This window comes from Heteronotia binoei, chromosome 1 (genome assembly GCF_032191835.1).
Source record: "Heteronotia binoei isolate CCM8104 ecotype False Entrance Well chromosome 1, APGP_CSIRO_Hbin_v1, whole genome shotgun sequence".
Taxonomy (NCBI): Eukaryota; Metazoa; Chordata; class Lepidosauria; order Squamata; family Gekkonidae; genus Heteronotia; species Heteronotia binoei.
In genome coordinates, this window is record NC_083223.1 from 266,227,204 (window position 1) to 266,246,595 (window position 19,392).

Here is a 19,392-nt window from a genome sequence, read left to right on the forward strand (position 1 = left end):
AAAGGAGCTCCTGCTACAAAATGAATCCTGGCTGCCACGGCTTACCTTCAGTCACACGGTAGATAATCTGCACTGTCAATCAGATCTCCAGTAGTCAATCTGAAGCCCTGCTGGGCAAAACCCCCACTTGGCCCCTCCCACTTTCTAAAAATATTTGGTAGGCACCAGGAAAGGTGTCAGCTAGTGTCAAGGTGGCCACGGGCAGCTCACTGGGACCCCTGCTCTAAATAGAAACACACACACACAGGGACGGTGAGGGACAGTGGCTCAGTGGTAGAGCATCTGCTTAGTAAGCAGAAGGTCCCAGGTTCAATCCCCGGCATCTCCCACTAAAAAGGGTCCAGGCAAGTAGGCATGGAAAACCTCAGCTTGAGACCCTGGAGAGCCCCTGCCAGTCTGAGAAGACAATACTGACTTTGATGCACCGAGGGTCTGGTTCAGTATAACGCAGCTTCATATGTTCACACAAATGAAGTGCCTAGAAAGGCAAATGGACAAAAGAGCAGAACAGACGTGCAGAATTTGATGCCAAATTAGACATGCCCCGGAATAGGGGTAGCCAAACTAGGTTAACGTAAGAGCCACATAGAATAAATGTCAGATGTTTAAGAGCTACAAGACACGAATGTCTGATTTTTGAGAGACGGAGGGAGGGAGGAAGGAAGGGGGGAAGGAAGGAAGGAAGGAAGGAAGGAAGGAAGGAAGGAAGGAAGGAAGGAAGGAAGGAAGGAAGGAAGGAAGGAAAATAGAGGGGGAAGTGGAAAGAAAGCAACTAACTTTAAAGGAATTTTCCAAGCCACCAGCTGGCTTGGAGAAGAGACTGAAAGAGCCTTACCCTAACCCTCAGTGATCCCCCATCTATGACCAAAACCCTCCAGGATTCCTGGCTTAACTAGCCTGGGGAAAATTGCTGCCTAACCCCAATGTGGTGATCAGCAATTCCCTGGATGTGTAAGAAGGAGCCATGAGAACTAAGAACTAATGCAACCAGGGTTCTTTTTTTGAGCAGGAACGCAGTTTCAGCTGGCTTGGCATAAGGGGGTTTGGTCTAATATGTAAATAAGTTCCTGCTGGGCTTCCTCTTTAAAAAAAAGCCATGCGAGAAACAATGGTGGTGTCAGGGGTGTGGCCTAATATGCAAATTAGTTCCTGGACGCAACCCTTCCTGCCCTCCCTCTCTTGATCTGCCTAAGTTCACAGAGTCAGCTTTGCTGGAAGGAGAAGGAAAGAGTAGCAGCAGCAGCTTGGAACAGTAAGAATCCTGCAAAAATACAACTGCAATCCCAAAATTTTGGCTAAATCTCAAATTGGAGAACACTACCTGCTTGTCAAATATCTGACTGTGACAATTAAAAATAATTTCTCCTCTTTTATATATCATTAGCTAAGAAAAGTGCCAAACTTAGAGAGCTTTTCTTGAAGATGTCGCTAAGAAGAAGGAGGGGGAAAAAAACTGTTTTTTGGAACAGCAAGCATCTTGGGAAGATACGTCTGCAATCCCCAAGAATTTGGCTAGCTCTCGAATTACAAAACACCGTCCACCAGTCAAATATCCAACTGTGACAATTAATAATAATAACAGCAATATCTTCAAAGGAAGTACGTCCTCTTGCTGGGCAATTAACAGATTTATTTCAATTAATTCAGAAGTATTTAAATTAATAATGCAACTGCACACATATTAATACGTATTAGCTGAACTCCCAACAGAAGTACTTTAAGAAGTATCTTTAAGATATTATTTAGTACGATTATCGTTTCAGAGGACAGCTATGTTGATAGGTGGTAGAACAGCTCGATTTGAGTCCTACAGCACCTCGAAGGTAAATATAGTTCCCTGTGCAAGCACCGGACGTTTCCAACTCTGGGGTGATGTCGCTTTCACAATGTTTTCTTGGCAGACTTTATACGGGGTGGTTTGCCATTGCCTTCCCCAGTCATCTACATTTTACCCCTCAGCAAGCTGGGTACTCCTTTTACCAGCCTCGGGAAGATGGAAGGCTGAGTCAACCTCAAGCCGGCTACCTGAAAACCCAGCTTCCGCCGGGATTGAACTCAGGTCGTGAGCAGAGCTTGGACTGCAGTACTGCAGCTCTAACACTCTGCGCCACGGGGCTCCTATCTGTAGCACCTTAGAGACTGACTAGATTTTCGGGTGAATGAGCTTTCGAGAGTCTGATGAAGGAAACTCGGGACTCGCGAAAGCTCATACCCTAAAAATCTTGCTGCTGCTGGATTAGAATCTCTTTAGTATGATCGAGGAAAGATGCCCCCATTGAGTTTCAGCCACTAGTCTTATTTATGTCCGCTACATTATTATTATTTATTATATTTGATGTATCGCCCTGTCCTGGCCAGCGCCAGGCTCAGGGCGATATACAACAGTAAAATCAGTTACATAAAAAATTACATTAAAAATTGCAAACCCTGACGGCGTCTTTAAAGTGCTCTTATTCAGTTATTGGATCACATCAGGGGTGGGGGGATCCCTCCAAGAGGGTTTGGAGAGGAAAAGGTGCCAGGACGGCAACCGTCACTGTCCTCATGCAAAGGCTTGGTGGGACATCTCTGCTTTACGGGCCCTGTAAACTGTAAATATGGCCGAGGACCTGTCTACTTGAGGGACCGTCTTTCCCCGTATGAACCCCAGAGAGCGCTGAGGTCAGCTGGAAAGAACCAGCTGAATATCCCTGGGCCAAGAGAGGCCAGATTGAAGACCACCCGGGATCAGGCCTTTTCCATAGCAGCTCCCCTGCTATGGAACCAACTCCCGGAGGAGGTACGGGCCCTGCGTTTTTTAGACCCATTCCGCAGGGCCTGCAAGACCCACCTCTTGAAAATAGCCTTCACTTAATACCGAGCCAAGAGTCTTGCTGGATATGCTTTACGTTTTAGTCGCTGAATTTTACGGAAGATCTTAACTATAGCACCCTAATGTTAATCTTAATGCAAGTTTTAATGATCTTAAGGATGATTTTATAACTGAAATTGTAACTATTGTATATGGTTTTACTGTACATTGTATTTACGTGTTGTGAGCCGCCCTGAGCCTGCTTTTGCGGGGAGGGCGGGATATAAATAAAAAGTATTATTATTATTATTATTAAATGATCCCGCAGGGCCCTGATGTCTTCTGGCAGAGCGTTCCACCAAGTCGGGACCAGCACTGAAAAAGCCCTGGCCCTTGCTGAGGACAGCTGGACCTCTTTCGGGCCAGGGATCCCCAGCAGATTTCGACTACTAGAGCGCAGTGCCCTTCCAGGGACGTGGTGGAGGAGGCGGTCCCATAATACATCGGTCCCAGACCGCTCAAGGCCTTAAAGGTCATAACCAAAACCTTGAATCCAAAGGTGGACTCCTGCAGTGAAATCCTAAAAAGAGTCACATCAGGGGTGGCCGGACTGTGGCTCTTTCACATATACTGTGCGGCTCCCGAAGCCCCCACCCCACCCCGTTAGCGGGCTTTAAGAAGGCATTTGTCTCTTTAAATCACTTCTCCAAGCAATTTAAAGTTGCTTTCTTTCTACCTCTCCCTCCCTTCTCTCTAACTATTTGCTTTCTTTCCACCTTTCATGTCACCCTTCCTTCCTTCCTGGTCGCCTTGGTGGATGACCTCCAGCGGCATCTGGATCGAGGCGGCGTGGCGGTGCTGACGTTGCTAGATCTGTCGGCTGCGTTCGACACGGTCGACCGTCGGTTACTGACCCGCCGGCTCGCCGACGCAGGGATTAGGGGGTCGGCCTTACAGTGGCTCTCCTCCTTCCTTGATGGTCGGGGACAAAGGGTGGCAATTGGGGGAGAGCTGTCCCGGAGGCACCCACTAGTGTGTGGAGTGCCACAAGGGGCAGTCCTCTCCCCGATGTTGTTTAACATCTACATGCGCCCCCTTGCCCAGATTGCCCAGAGGTTTGGGCTTGGGTGCCATCAATATGCAGATGACACCCAGCTCTATCTACTAATGGATGGCCGACCTGACTGCGTCCCAGAAAACCTGGACCTTGCATTGCAGGCCGTGGCTGGCTGGCTCAGGCTGAGTGGGCTGAAGTTGAATCCGGCGAAGACGGAGGTCCTTCGTTTGGGTCGCGGTGCCCCGGGAAGGGAAATTCCCTTGCCAGCTCTTGACGGTGTACCACCGAAAGTGGCCCACAGGGTCAGGAGCTTGGGGGTCCTTCTGGAGCCTTCACTATCTATGGAGGCACAGATAGCGGCCACTGCTAAGTCCGCGTTTTTTCATCTTCGGCGGGCAAAGCAGTTGGCCCCCTTCTTTGAGCGCCGGGACCTGGCAACGGTGATTCATGCTACGGTCACCTCCAGACTGGATTACTGCAACGCCCTCTACATGGGGCTGCCCATGTGCCGAACTCGGCGGTTGCAGCTGGTGCAGAACGCTGCGGCTAGGCTGCTATTGGGGCTTCCAAGATGGGAGCACATACAGCCAGGGTTGCGCAAACTGCACTGGCTGCCAGTGGTCTATCGAGTTCGTTACAAGGTGCTGGTCATGACCTTTAAAGCCCTATGTGGCCGAGGGCCTGTCTACCTGAGGGACCGTCTCTCCCCATATGAGCCCCAAAGAGCACTGAGGTCAGCTGGTAAGCACCAGCTGAATATCCCTGGGCCAAGGGAGGCCAGATTAAAGACCACCCGGGATCGGGCCTTCTCTGTTGCGGCCCCACTACTCTGGAACCAACTCCCGGAGGAGGTACGGGCCCTGCGATGCGTAAATCAATTTCGCAGGGCCTGTAAGACATACCTCTTCAAAATAGCCTTCGCCCATGCCGAGCTAAGATAACGTTGCTGTGTATGTTTTCTGCTCTTCTGAATTTAAGATCCATTTAGCACCTTAATGTCAATTTTAATGTAACTGTATACTGATTTAAGATGATTTTATTGTTTATATGATTTTACTATATTGTATTACATTTATGTTGTATTTACATTTATATGTTGTGAGCCGCCCTGAGCCTGCTTGTGCGGGGAGGGCGGGATACAAATAAAAAGTTATTATTATTATTATTCCTTCCTTCCTTCCTTCCTTCCTTGCTTCCTTCCTTCCTTCCTTCCTTCCTTCCTTCCTTCCTTCCTTCCTGTCTTGTGGCTCTCAAACGTCTGATGCTCCAGTCTTGTGGCTCTCAAATCGCTGACGTTTATTCCATGTGGCTCTCACATGAAGCAAGTTTGGCCACCCCTGAGTTACATCCTTTTTCAGTATGCTGAAATCGATGGGTTTAGAAGGGTGGGACTCCGCTTAAAATGAAACTGTCAGTGTGCTAACTATTCCTCTTCCGGCGGTGGTTCAACTCACAGATATAGTAGTAGTCGCGTCCAGGCTGGAACTCAAAACCCAACGAGAAGGGGGTGAACCGCTGGATCTTCTCCGAGAAGCGAACAGGTCCGTAGAGGGCATAGGGGCGGTTGCACTCCCAACGTTTGAAGGCTCCTGGAGTTTCATAGCAGCCTCGGTAACCCTCAACATCAACCATGAGAAGAGTAAAGGTCTCAGGGTCGCCAGAAGCCAAGGGTTGATCGTAGTGCGGGCAGTAAATATCCAGATAGTCGTTGATGGAGACTTGAACAGCATAGTCTTCGTCGACGAATCTGCCGTGACAAAAGAACCAGATGGGTCAATACTGAATTTCATTTCCACAGAATACAGGGAACCAAGATGCACGATCTGGATTAAATGTGGTGGACCGCACTCCTTTTAAATAAATGCCTTCCCTCCATTGGAAATAATGGATAGGGGCACCTTCTTTTGGGCCTCATAGAATTGGACCCCCTGGTCCAATCTTTTTAAAAATTTTGTTTTGCTTTGTTTTTAGGCGAGGCGCCGGATGCTATGCTGAAAATTTGGTGCCTCTACTTCAAAAAACCTCAGAGCCCGATACCCACAGATCAATTCTCCATTATACCCTATGGGACCAGAGGGTCCAATTCTATTAGCTCCAAAAGAAGGCTCCCCTGTCTTCCATTATTTCCAATGAAGGAAAGGCATATAAAAGGAGCACGGTTCCTTTAAATGTGACGGCCAGAACGCCCTTTGGAGTACAGTCATGCTTGTCACAACCTTGCTCCTTTGCTCCATCTGCAAAGTTCCCAGATTTTCCCTGAGTCAGACCTGGCAACCCTATTTGGAGATCTGATTGGCTAAGAATTCATTGCTATGGAAGCAGCTGCCACCAAGGCACAAGGATCTTCACGGCGTGACTGAAGGCAAACAGTGGCAGCCATTTTGTGGCTGGTTCCACCTTTTGCGGCGGCCATTTTGTGGCTGTGCCCACCATGCTGTGTCAGAATTCTAAAGGTGCTGACAGGCTGAAAAAGGTTCAGGACCCCTCGTATAGCACATTGAAGAGGTTCTTCCTCAACTGAGATGAAGAGGCAGAATTCTGTTTTTCAAGGGGGAGGCAGTCCCATTTTCAGATAGCAGCACTTCCTCCTAATACACTGTCCCCATTCTGTTTCTATGCAGGCTTACGTCAGAGTCACACAACAGGACCTAGATCCATCAATACTCTAAGCAAACTTGAGAGTTAGGGATTAGGAAGGCAGGAAGCTACGATTTCATAAAGAAAGAAGAGGGGAAAACCCAGACTAATTCTTTATAGACAGCTTCAAGAAGGGACTGGATAAATATATGGAGCAGAGGTCCATCAGTGGCTATTAGGCACAAGATACAGATAGAACCTTCTGTCTTGGGCAGTGATGCTCTGTCATCTTAGTGCTTGGGGGGCAACAGTAGGAGGGCTTCTAGAGTTTTGGCCCTGCTGGTGGATCTCCTGATGGTACCTGGGATTTGGCCACGCTCGGCACGATCACATAGCTTTTTCGCACCGGGGCATTCAGACAACAGGGGATTACGCGACTTACATCCAAATCACGGGGAAGCTACCGGGAAGATCCGGGTAGCTTTTTACTGCGAATAGGAGGTGTCTGGGGATGGGGTGGGAACAGGTTGGGCTCGGAGAGCAGATGTGCTTGTGTGAAGAGATGAGATGTGCTTGTGTGAAGAGGTGAGAGATGTAAAAGTGATTGTGCCGCTGGGGAGCAGTGACCATAATGTTATTGATTTCACCGTTTATATAAATAGGGAGTTGCCCAAAAAGATCGCCATAACGACGTTTAACTTTAAAAGGGGTAAATTCTCAGAGATGAGGAGGCATGTGAGGAGGAAACTGAAAGGAATGGTAAATACGGTCAAAACCCTTGGGGAAGCTTGGAGACTATTTAAAACTTTAATCCTAGAAGCTCAGATAAAATACATACCACAAGTTAGGAAAGGCACAAACAGGCATAAGAAAAGGCCTGCATGGTTAACAAACAAAGTAATGGAAGCTGTAAAAGGTAAGAAGGACTCCTTTAAGCGGTGGAAAACCAGTCCAAGTGAGATTAGTAAAAGGGAACACAGGCTGTGACAAATCAAATGCAAGACTGTGATCAGGCAGGCAAAAAGGGCTATGAGGAGCATATTGCAAAAAACATAAAGACCAACAATAAAAATTTCTTCAAATATATTAGAAGTAGGAAACCAGCCAGGGAGGCAGTGGGGCCCTTGGATGACCATGGGGTAAAAGGATTACTGAAGGAGGATAGGGAAATGGCTGAGAAGCTGAATGCATTTTTTGCCTCCATCTTCACTGTGGAAGATGAGAACCTTTTGCCCGCCCCAGAACCACTAATTTTGGAAGGGGTGTTGAAAGACCTGAGTCAGATTGAGGTGACAAAAGAGGAGGTCCTACAACTGATAGACAAATTAAAAACAAATAAGTCACCGGGTCCGGATGGCATACATCCGAGAGTTCTGAAAGAACTCAAAGTTGAACTTGTGGATTTTTTGACAAAAATCTGTAATTTTTAATTGAAATCTGCCCCCGTTCATGAGGACTGGAAGGTAGCAAATGTCACCCCCATCTTTAAAAAGGGTTCCAGAGGAGATCCGGGAAATTACAGGCCAGTCAGTCTGACTTCAATACAGGGAAAGTTGGTAGAAAGCTTTATCAGGGACAGAATGAGTAGGTGCATTGATGAACACGGGTTATTGAGGAAGACTCAGCATGGGTTCTGTAAGGGAAGATCTTGCCTCACTAACCTGTTACATTTATTTGAGGGGGTGAACAAACATGTGGACAAAGGAGACCCGATAAATGTTGTTTACCTTGACTTCCAGAAAGCTTTTGATAAAGTTCCTCATCAAAGGCTCCCTTGAGAGTCATGGAGTAAAAGGACAGGTCCTCCTGTGGATCAAAAACTGACTGAGTAATAGGAAGCAGAGAGTGAGTATAAATGGGCAGTCTTCGCAATGGAGGACGATAAGCAGTGGGGTGCCGCAGGGCTCGGTACTGGGTCCCATGCTCTTTAACTTGTTCATAAATGATTTAGAGTTGGGAGTGAGCAGTGAAGTGGCCAAGTTTGCGGATGACACTAAATTGTTCAGGATAGTGAGAACCAGAGAGGATTGTGAGGAACTCCAAAGGGATCTGTTGAGGCTGGGTGAGTGGGCGTCAACGTGGCAGATGCAGTTCAGTGTGGCCAAGTGCAAAGTAATGCACATTGGGACCAAGAATCCCAGCTACAAATACAAGTTGATGGGGTGTGAACTGGCAGAGACTGACCAAGAGAAAGATCTTGAGGTCGTGGTAGATAACTCACTGAAAATGTCAAGACAGTGTGCGTTTACAATAAAAAAGGCCAACGCCATGCTGGGAATTATTAGGAAGGGAATTGAAAACAAATCAGCCAGTATCATAATACCCCTGTATAAATCGATGGTGAGGTCTCATTTGGAGTACTGTGTGCAGTTCTGGTCGCCGCACCTCAAAAAGGATATTATAGCATTGGAGAAAGACCAGAAAAGGGCAACTAGCATGATTAAAGGGCTGGAACACTTTCCCTATGAAGAAAGGTTGAAACAGCTTGGGACTCTTTAGCTTGGAGAAACATCGACTGCGGGGTGACATGATAGAGGTTTACAAGATAATGCATGGGATGGAGAAAGTAGAGAAAGAAGTACTTTTCTCCCTTTCTCACAATACAAGAACTCGTGGGCATTCGATGAAATTGCTGAGCAGACAGATTAAAACGGCTAAAAGGAAGTACTTCTTCACCCAAAGGGTGATTAACATGTGGAATTCACTGCCACAGGAGGTGGTGGCGGCCACAAGCATGGCCACCTTCAAGAGGGGTTTAGATAAAAATATGGAGCAGAGGTCCATCAGTGGCTATTAGCCACAGTGTGTGTGTGTGTGTATATAAAAATTTTTGGCCACTGTGTGACACAGAGTGTTGGACTGGATGGGCCACTGGCCTGATCCAACATGGCTTCTCTTATGTTCTTATGGCCACTGTGTGACACAGAGTGTTGGACTGGATGGGCCACTGGCCTGATCCAACATGGCTCCTCTTATGTTCTTATGGCCACTGTGTGACACAGAGTGTTGGACTGGATGGGCCATTGGCCTGATCCAACATGGCTTCTCTTATGTTCTTATGGCCACTGTGTGACACAGAGTGTTCGACTGGATGGGCCACTGGCCTGATCCAACATGGCTTCTCTTATGTTCTTATGGCCACTGTGTGACACAGAGTGTTGGACTGGATGGGCCATTGGCCTGATCCAACATGGCTTCTCTTATGTTCTTATGAACATGCATGTTTAAATTGAGTGTGAGGCGTTCCTAGGTCGGGGCAAATCTCTAGTGTGAAGTCCCTGCGACACACAGAGTGTTGGACTGGATGGGCCATTGGTCTGATCCAACCCGGCTTCTCTTGCATTCTTAATTTAATTTGGACTGAGCATGTTCCTTGGTCCTCAAGGCAGAAGGGAATGTTGAGGGTAGCTGAACATCAGTAAAAGAGGTAGGGGGGGAAAGGGTTGCCAGCCTCCAGGTGGCGCCTGGAGATCCCCTGCTTTTACAGCTGATCTCCAGCTGGCAGAGATCAGCTCCCCTGGAGGAAATGGCTGCTTGGAAGAGTGGGCTTTAGGGCGAACCATGCTGAGGTCTCTCTCTTCCCCAAACCCTGCCTCTCCTGGCTCCACCCCCTAAGTCTCCAGGTATTTTCCAACACAGACCTTGCAACCCTAGGAGGAAACCAGGAAGGTAAGTTTCCTATAATACCCTGGGATTTGGGTCACGGGGAAGATTGCTCCAAGCAGGGCCAGCCCTGGCAACCTAGGAAAAGCTAACTTCTGGCACACTCCCCCCAATTATACAAATACAAGTTGATACAAGCTACAAATACAAGTTGATGGGGTGTGAACTGGCAGAGACTGACCAAGAGAGAGATCTTGGGGTCGTGGTAGATAACTCACTGAAAATGTCAAGACAGTGTGCGTTTGCAATAAAAAAGGCCAACGCCATGCTGGGAATTATTAGGAAGGGAATTGAAAACAAATCAGCCAGTATCATAATGCCCCTGTATAAATCGATGGTGCGGTCTCATTTGGAGTACTGTGTGCAGTTCTGGTCGCCGCACCTCAAAAAGGATATTATAGCATTGGAGAAAGACCAGAAAAGGGCAACTAGAATGATTAAAGGGCTGGAGCACTTTCCCTATGAAGAAAGGTTGAAATGCTTGGGACTCTTTAGCTTGGAGAAACGTCGACTGCGGGGTGACATGATAGAGGTTTACAAGATAATGCATGGGATGGAGAAAGTAGAGAAACAAGTACTTTTCTCCCTTTCTCACAATACAAGAACTCGTGGGCATTCGATGAAATTGCTGAGCAGACAGGTTAAAACGGATAAAAGGAAGTATTTCTTCACCCAAAGGGTGATTAACATGTGGAATTCACTGCCACAGGAGGTGGTGGCGGCCACAAGTATACCCACCTTCAAGAGGGGTTTAGATAAAAATATGGAGCACAGGTCCATCAGTGGCTATTAGCCACAGTGTGTGTGTATATATAAATTTTTTGCCACTATGTGACACAGAGTGTTGGACTGGATGGGCCATTGGCCTGATCCAACATGGCTTCTCTTATGTTCTTGTGTTCTTAATGATAACCTCACTGAGTCACATGAGGGATACCCAATTTGGTGCCCCCAGAAGGCCGGTGCCCGAGGCAATTGCCTAGGTCCAAGGACTCCTCCCCCCTTCCCATGATTCCTCAGAGACAGACACCGAACTTGTTCCCTCTGTTCTCAAGTTCAGAAAACTCTTCTGGTCAGCTTTTCTAAGACAGCCAGAATCCAAAGCCAGGCTGAGTAAATGGATACAGCAGGCAGAAAAGACTCCCCATCAAGTAAGGGAGGTAAGCCTTGGGGTGTGGGTGGGTGTGGGGGTGTGTGTTATGCTTTTATTTTTGTGTGTCTGTTAATCCGTGAGATCCTGAAGGGGGTAAATTTGATTCCGGCCCCCGGATTCCCTTGACATCTCTCAAACACTCAGCCTTTGTGTCTCTTCTGATACGTTTCTCCTAGCAGTGCAAGCTTTCCTCATTTTATCATCACAACAACTCTGCAAGGTAGGTTGGGCTGAGAGAGTACGACTACTCCCAGATGCCCAGTAAGCTTCATGGCTGAATGGGCACTAGAACCCAAAGTCAGACACAGTAACCACTACAACTTACTCCCTCCTGTCTCGTTTTGAGCATATTCTTTTGTCAGTTAACCTGGCCTGTTCCAAAGACAAGCACACTTTTTCCTGAATTGCAATTCAGAGGATGCTTCTTTTTCCACCAAAAAAACTGGAAGGAGGAAAGCACAGAGCCAAGACTCACACAGAGACGGAATGGGCAGCCTCCTCTGAAAGCATATGGAGCTGCTGCATTTCTGTAATCTGAATGGCCCAGACCAGCAAGATAGCACAGTTATCCCACCCTGAAGGCTGATTGGTAAGTGGAATGGTCAGGGCAGTGACTCACACAGAGATGCAACAGGTAAAGCTCTCTCTCTCTCTCTGGGTGGGTCTCTTTGGGCTCAGAGCCTTTAATTATTTCATTACCTTCTTTCTCACGGTGCGCTACCAGTTTTCTCACAGCACACTAATGTGCCCTGCCCAGAGCTGGGAAATTATGGGTTTATACAATTTAAAGCTCCTAATATACTCGTGGGCCTTACCAATATGTTTTTATAATCCCCAATCGCTTTGAGGTTCCTTTCCGCCGACAGAAAGCCAGCCGATGCATTTCAGAAAGAAGACATTAGCAAACAATGTCGGTCCCCATCAAACGCAGACGTCGATTCTCAATGCTAGCTAGTCCAAGCTTTGAGGCCCCCAGAAAGGTCTCTCTCCAGCACCCCCTGAACGAGACGGGGAGGGGGACATGACGGGGCCCCCATGACTCCCCCCCTGCAGCCCAGTCCAGCTGTTCAGCGCCGTGAAACCAGCAGACGTCAGCTCCGATTAATTCAAGTGGCTGGAAGCAAAAAGGGTCAGGGGGAGCCCCCTGGGGTTATGGGCCGCCAGCCCAGCCCGGAGACAAAAGCCCTCGCGCCTGAAGGCACCGCCTGGCCCCCCAACTGGGTGTGATGCATCGGCTGGGAATGTGACCACCAGCAACCGGGCATCCTAAAATCTGTGCACGAAGCACAGCGAGAACACCGTGGCCGGAGAGCGGGCTCCGGGGAGCTCCCGGGCCAGGAAAGTTCCACAGGACAGGAGTTCAGTTCTCAAACCCTTCATTCCCCAATGACCAGGGGTTGTTTTGTAGAAAAATAGGTGGTGGAGCTCATTAGCATAACTCGTTAGCATATGTCTCTCCACCACCACCCCCAGCCAAAAGCAACCAAATGCATGAAAAGAGAGCCCCAGGTGAGCGAGGCCTGCTTAAGAACATAAGAGAAGCCATGTTGGATCAGGCCAGTGGCCCATCCAGCCCAAGCAGGCCTCACTCGCCTGGGGCTCTCCTGTGCCACCCTCCCCCCACCAAATCAAAAGGCCAGCAAGCCACCCGCTGCCCAAAATCACGTAACAAGTGGAGAAAGGATGGCATTGGCTTCCCCAGGGGTTAATGAGGGCCGCTGGGAGTGAGGCAAAGCCCCTGGTGGCTGGCTGGCTGCCCACTCTCCTAATCCAGGGATAGTTATGCAGCTGCACCTACTAGTCGATGGACAAGGTGGGGAGGAAGAGGTGGAACCCTCAGAAAGGCTCGAGCTGTGCTACTGTGAGCTCCCACTGAATCTGAGGCCTGCCGATAACCTTTAGGGATGCCAACTCCGGGTTGGGAAATCCGTGGTAATTTGGGAGATGGAGCCTGGGGAAGGTGGGTTTGGGGAGGGGAGGGACCTCAGCAGTGAGGCCACCCTCCAAAGCAGCCATTTTTTCCAGGGGAACCGATCTCTGTTGTCTGGGGATTGGGTGTAAATCTGGGAGAATTCTGGGTCTCACAGGGTTTGGCAACACTAGGTTTCACCTCAAGCTCTGCCCTGAAGTTCCAAGGGAACCACAGGGCCGAGATTTGAACCCATGGTAGAACCCAGAGCCTGGGTCCTAAAGGCATTCAGGCTACGCAGCTATGCTCTATCCAAACCAACGGATGACCATTAAGGAGGCTGTTTAACTCCAATAGGCCAAAGCGGGTCATGTGATACTCCCTTACACCATATAAACGTCGGGATCAGGCTCACTTATTGTGTTGTACTTATTGTGGCTGAGTGTTTTCCACTGAAGTGTCAGTCCTCAGTGTGGTATAGTGGTTAGAGTGCTGGAATAGGATCTAGGAGAAACAGGTTCGAATCCCCCCTCTGCCATGGAAGCTTAGAACAGATAGAAGGAAGTACTTCTTCACCAAAGGGATGGAATTCACTGCCACAGGAGGGGGTGGCAGCTAACACAGCTTCAAGAGGGGGTTGGATAAACCTATGGAGCAGAGGTCCATCAGTGGCTCTTAGCCTCAAGGTATAGATGGAACTCTCTGTCTGGAGCAGTGATGCTGGGGGGTCAACAGTGGGAGGGCTTCTGATGTCCTGGCTGCACTGGTGGACCTCCGGATGGCACCTGGTTTTTTTGGCCACCGTGTGACACAGAGCTTTGGACTAGATGGGCCACTGGCCTGATCCAACATGGCTTCTCTTATGTTCTTGCTTGGATGACCTTGGGCCACACACACACTCTCAACCTAACCTGACCTCGCAAGCTTGTTGTGAGGACAAAACAGAGGGAAATTATGCCCCTGCTGGGGAGAAAGATGAGGCATAACGGAAATAAGGAAGTCAAACCTGCTTTAACAGCTATTCTGTTCTGTGGCTTTCACTAAACAGGAACCTGATCTAGCACAAAGACCATCTAGCTTAGGGGCTTCCACACACTGCTTCAGAGTATTCTAGATGCCCCTCAATGAGAAGACCAGTCATGGCAGTTGAAAAGTCCTTGAGACACACAATGCTCTGCTTTGTGGATGCATACCACACCATAAACCAGAGGAAGAGATTGGATTTATATCCCGCCCTTTACTCGGAGTCTCAGTGGCTTACAATCTCCTTTCCCTTCCTCTCCCCACAACAGACATCCTGTGAGGTAGGTGGGGCTGAGAGAGCTCTTTCAAGGAACAACTCTGGAAGAAATTGTGACTGACCCAAGGTCACACCAGCAGGTGCACATGGAGGAGTAGGGGGGGGGGTCAAACCTGGTTCTCCCATAAGGAGGAGAAGGAGACTGGATTTATATCCCACCCTTTGTCTGGAGTCTCAGAGCCGCTTACAATCTCCTTCCCTTCCTCTCCCCGCAATAGACACCCTGTGAGGTAGGTGGAGCTGAGAGAGCTCTCCCATAACTGCTCTTGAGAGGAACAGCTCTGTGAGAACTTGTGACTGACTCAAGGTCACACCAGCAGGTGCACATGGAGTGGGGACTCAAACCCGGTCCTCCCAGATTAGAGTCTGCGCACTTAAGCACTACACCAAACTGGCTATCAAGTGAGAAGAAGTGTGCTCAGGTACAGCATGCAGAGCCAGTTTGGTGTAGTGGTTAAGTGTGCGGACTCTTATCTGGGAGAACTGGGTTTGATTCCCCACTCCTCCACTTGCACCTGCTGGCATGGCCTTAGGTCAGCCATAGCTCTGGCAGAAGTTGTCCTTGAAAGGGCAGCTGCTGTGAGAGCCCTCTCCAGCCCCACCCACCTCACAGGGTGTTTGTTGTGGGGGAGGAAGGTAAAGGAGATTGTGAGACGCTCTGAGACTCTTCGGAGTGGAGGGCGGGATATAAATCCAATATCTTCTTCTAGGGAAATCCCGGAACTAAAACTGTCAGCTGAATTAAAGTAAGGCAAGGGGGGAAAAAGGAGAAGAGGATTAGCTCCAGATTTGGGGGATGTTTGACAATATGATTTGGGGGATATTGACAGTGGCTATTAGCCACAGTATATATATATGTTTGTGTGTATACACACACACATATATTGGCCACTGTGTGACACAGAGTGTTGGGCTGGATGGGCCATTGGCCTGATCCAACATGGCTTCTCTTATGTTCTTATGATACCCAGCAGGCCCCTTCCCAGACACGATGGAACACGCAGTACAGGGCAGACAAGCAAGCCACTACTCCGGCCACCAAATGCACTCATCTGGGCTTTTTTTGTAGCAGGAACTCCTTTGCATATTAGGCCACACACGCCTGATGTAGCCAATCCTCCAAGAGCTTACAGGGCTCCTCATATAGGGCCTACTGTAAGCTCCAGGAGGATTGGCTACATGGGGGTGTGTGACCTCATATGCAAAGGAGTTCCTGCTACAAAAAAAGTCCTGGAGGGAGTTACACTCTCTAAGTCAGCAATCCTCAACCTTTCTGGCACCAGGGACCGGTTTTGTGGAAGACCATTTTTCCATGGAACGGGCCGGGGGAGGGGAGTGCACAATTGTTTCGGAATGATACAATTGTGCACTTTATTTCTATTAGTTTGGTGCGGTGGTTAAGCGTGCAGACTCTTATCTGGGAGAACCGGGTTTGATTCCCCACTCCTTCACTTGCAGCTGCTGGAATGGCTTTGGTTCAGCCATAACTCTCACAGAGCTGTCCTTGAAAGGGCAGCTTCTGAGGAGAGCTCTCTCAGCCCCACCCACCTCACAGGGTGTCTGTTGTGGGAGAGGAAGGCAAAGGAGACTATGAGCCGCTCTGAGACTCTGAAATTCAAAGTGGAAGGTAGGATATAAATCCAATGTCGTCGTCTTATTATTATCATTATTACACCGTAATATATAGGGAAATAATTATGCAATTCACGGCCTGGTTGCTAACAGGCCATGGACCCGTACTGGTCCACGGCCCAGGGGTTGGGGACGTCTGCTGTAAGTCCCCAGGATGGCAATAGGAGCCATTGTGGCACACTTCCTCCCTCCAATGAGGGGCGGGCAGCAGGCTGACTCTTCCCAGCAAAGCCTGATGCCAGCATTATCACTCACCAAAGAGAGGACAAGCTACACGATGGCAGTTCCTCCCAAGGTCCTGGGTCGCTGCTGACTGACTCACACTCCAAAGCCAGAGAGACTCAAGATTTACTGGTTGAATTTAGTAGCTTAGGTGCCTTCACGCTTGTTTTCACACCCCCTAAATAATGCACTTTCAAGCCACGTTGCAGCTGGATTGAACTGTGTGAAAGGACGAAATCCACTTGCCAGCGGTCGCTGAAGTGGATCGAGACGGCAATATTTGGTATGTGTGAAATCGCCATCAGATATTCCTTTGCCGTTCAGGCTTCAAATCACTATTTTATGGCTCTTCAGACAACAACGGAAGCCTGGCTCAGAAATGCAGCGGCAAGGGGAAGAGGCAGGAAAAGAGAGTGTATCAGATTGGAGTTTAGAAGAAGAGTCGGGTTTTATATTCTTCTTTTCTCTACTCGAAGGAGTCTCAAAGCAGCTTACTATCAGCTTCATTTCCCCTCCTCTCCCCACAACAAATACTCTACGAGGTAGGTGGGCCTGAGAGAGCTCTGAGACGGGTGGCCAAACTGTGGCTTGGGAGACACATGTGCGCCTCTTTCACATATATTGTGCAACTCTTAAAGCCCCCCACCACTCTGTGGACCAGCTTGGAGAAGGCATTTGCCTCTTTAAATCACTTCACCAAGCCAAGCCAGCTGATGTGGGGGTCTTGGAGAACATAAAGTTGCTTTCTTTCCACCTCTCCCTCCCCATCTTTCTTTCTTTCTCTTTCTTTCTTTCTTTCTTTCTTTCTTTCTTTCTTTCTTTCTTTCTTTCTTTCTTTCTTTCTTTCTTTCTTTCTTTCTTTCTTTCTTTCTTTCTTTCTTTCTTTCTTTCTCTCTCTTTCTGTCTCTCACTCTCTCTCGCTATGGTGTTCCAGTCTTGTGGCTCTCAAACATCTGACATTTATTATATGTGGATCTTATGGTAAGCAAGTTTGGCCACCCCTGCTCTGAGAGAACTGTGACTGACCCAAGGTCACCCAGCTGGCTGCATGTGGGGGAGCGGGGAATCAAACCCGGTTCTCCAGATTAGAGTCTGAGCTCTTAACAGCTACACCACACTGGCTCGCACAACCAAATGCTCTCCAGCTACGGGAAAGTCTCCTCTACATGCAGAGAACCAGCTGAACAGGGATCAGGGCTTGGCACCAGTGATTTCCTCCAGTGCGCTGTTTTTTGAAAACCATTTTGGGGGAGCATTCCAAGACGGGACACCTCCCCCGCCCCGTTCAAAGCAGAATGGGGTGGCGGATAGCCAAGGCAGTAGAATAGATCGTATCAAACCACAGTCAGACAGCAGTGCAGAAGTCACATTCCTGAAAGATTCCTTCCAAGCACAACCACAGCACGGCACAGAAAGAACTGGCTAGTAAGTCACTTTAACGTGATATGTTTAAAAAAACAACTTGCCACGACTATTGTAGACAATCAACATGGGGCAGCCACGTTAGTCTGTCTGTAGCAATAGGGGGGAAAAGAGCCCAGGAGCACAAAGACTAACAGAGACTCACGAAAACTCTTCCCATGCCACAAATCTGATTAAGTCTTTAAGGTGCTACTGGACTCTTGCTCTTTTTTTGCTGCTACAGAAATGTTGTGTGTGTGTTTTTTTTTAAATAGTAGGAACATTGCAAATCACAGACATCCGCCCCCCCCCCACTATAGGGGTGCCAGGTCCAACTCAGGAAATATCTGGGGACTTGGAGGGTGAAACCGGGAGACTTCCCCATTCCCTAAAAATACAGCTGTGCAGTTCCCCTGAATACAGTCTTCATTTCCTCCTCCTCGTTTTCGCATTTAAATGGCTCCACAGCAGTTGCACTTCCACTAAAGGAAGTCCTTCTTCACCCAAAGGGTGATTAACATGTGGAATTCACTGCCACAGGAGGTGGTGGCGGCCACAAGCATAGCACCTTCAAGAGGGGTTTAGATAAAAATATGGAGCAGAGGTCCATCAGTGGCTATTAGCCACAGTGTGTGTGTGTGTGTATATATATATATAAAAAAATTTTGGCCACTGTGTGACACAGAGTGTTGGACTGGATGGGCCATTGGCCTGATCCAACATGGCTTCTCTTATGTTCTTAAAATGCTTACATTCTGAATAAAACTTTGTTGGTCTTAAAGGTGCGACTTGAATCCTACATTGTTCTCTCTCTCTGTCTCACACACACACACGCACACACAAAGCAGCCGAAATAAACAGTCTGCATGCCCATACTTTTGTAATCTCCTTTGGGCAATGGTATAGATAGCTTTACTCACCGGAGTTGCTGAATGTAACAATCTGCTGTATTTCAACCAACATATGGGGAGAGAGGTCTAGGGGGTGGAGTTTTCTGCTATCCATTACTCAGGTTCTAGTTAACTCTTTACTAGCCCTTTACTACACAGCTTCTGAAAGGCATGCAAAATGTGCAGAGGGACTGGTCTCTCTCTCACACACGCAGACGGCTCTTCCTGATTGCTCCCTCCCAGCTTCAATCTCTCTAAGATTTAAAGACACACACACACACCCCTTCCAAAACAGAAGCAGCTGCAAGCTTCTGAACCTGCCTGACATCTAAAGGCACATGGGGGCTGTTGGGGTGGGTCTGTGGGGGTGCCACCTGGCTGGCAGAGCAGAGAAGCCTGCAAAACCAGGGGATTCCCCTGCCTGGACCTGCAATCCAAAAGCATCTGGTTCCCTTGAACCCCTGAGGATCGCTACCATTCTGTCTAGACCAAGCCTGTCCCCGTCTCAAGCAGACACTGAAAGCAGAATTATACCACAACGCTACTTCAGGCCTTGACACAGGTTTTTTAAAAAATGCACTTTCCATTCGCATCATGTGACAGGAAAGCCAAACAACACTTTGCGCAAGCAAAGCCCGCAAATGCGGCCCAGTGTCCACAGCAACGCATGGGGGTTCTGTGGCAAATAGGGCTGGCAAGCTTCCATTGAGGGCGGGGGATCCACCGGTCTGGAGGGCCCCAACCCGCCGGCAGGGTGCTGTCAGAACTTAAGAACTCCAGGCAGATCCCATACTTAG

General features: G+C 48.6%; 1 protein-coding gene across 1 annotated transcript in view; it reads right to left on the bottom strand.

Moving 5' to 3' along the window:
- Window positions 1-19,392, bottom strand: part of EFNA4 (ephrin A4) — a 69,401-nt gene that overhangs the window by 13,295 nt on the left and 36,714 nt on the right. Inside the window, exon 2 of the mRNA XM_060255316.1 lies at window positions 5,303-5,595. Within this exon, the coding sequence (XP_060111299.1) occupies window positions 5,303-5,595 (293 nt within the window). The remainder of the gene's footprint in view (window positions 1-5,302; window positions 5,596-19,392) is intronic.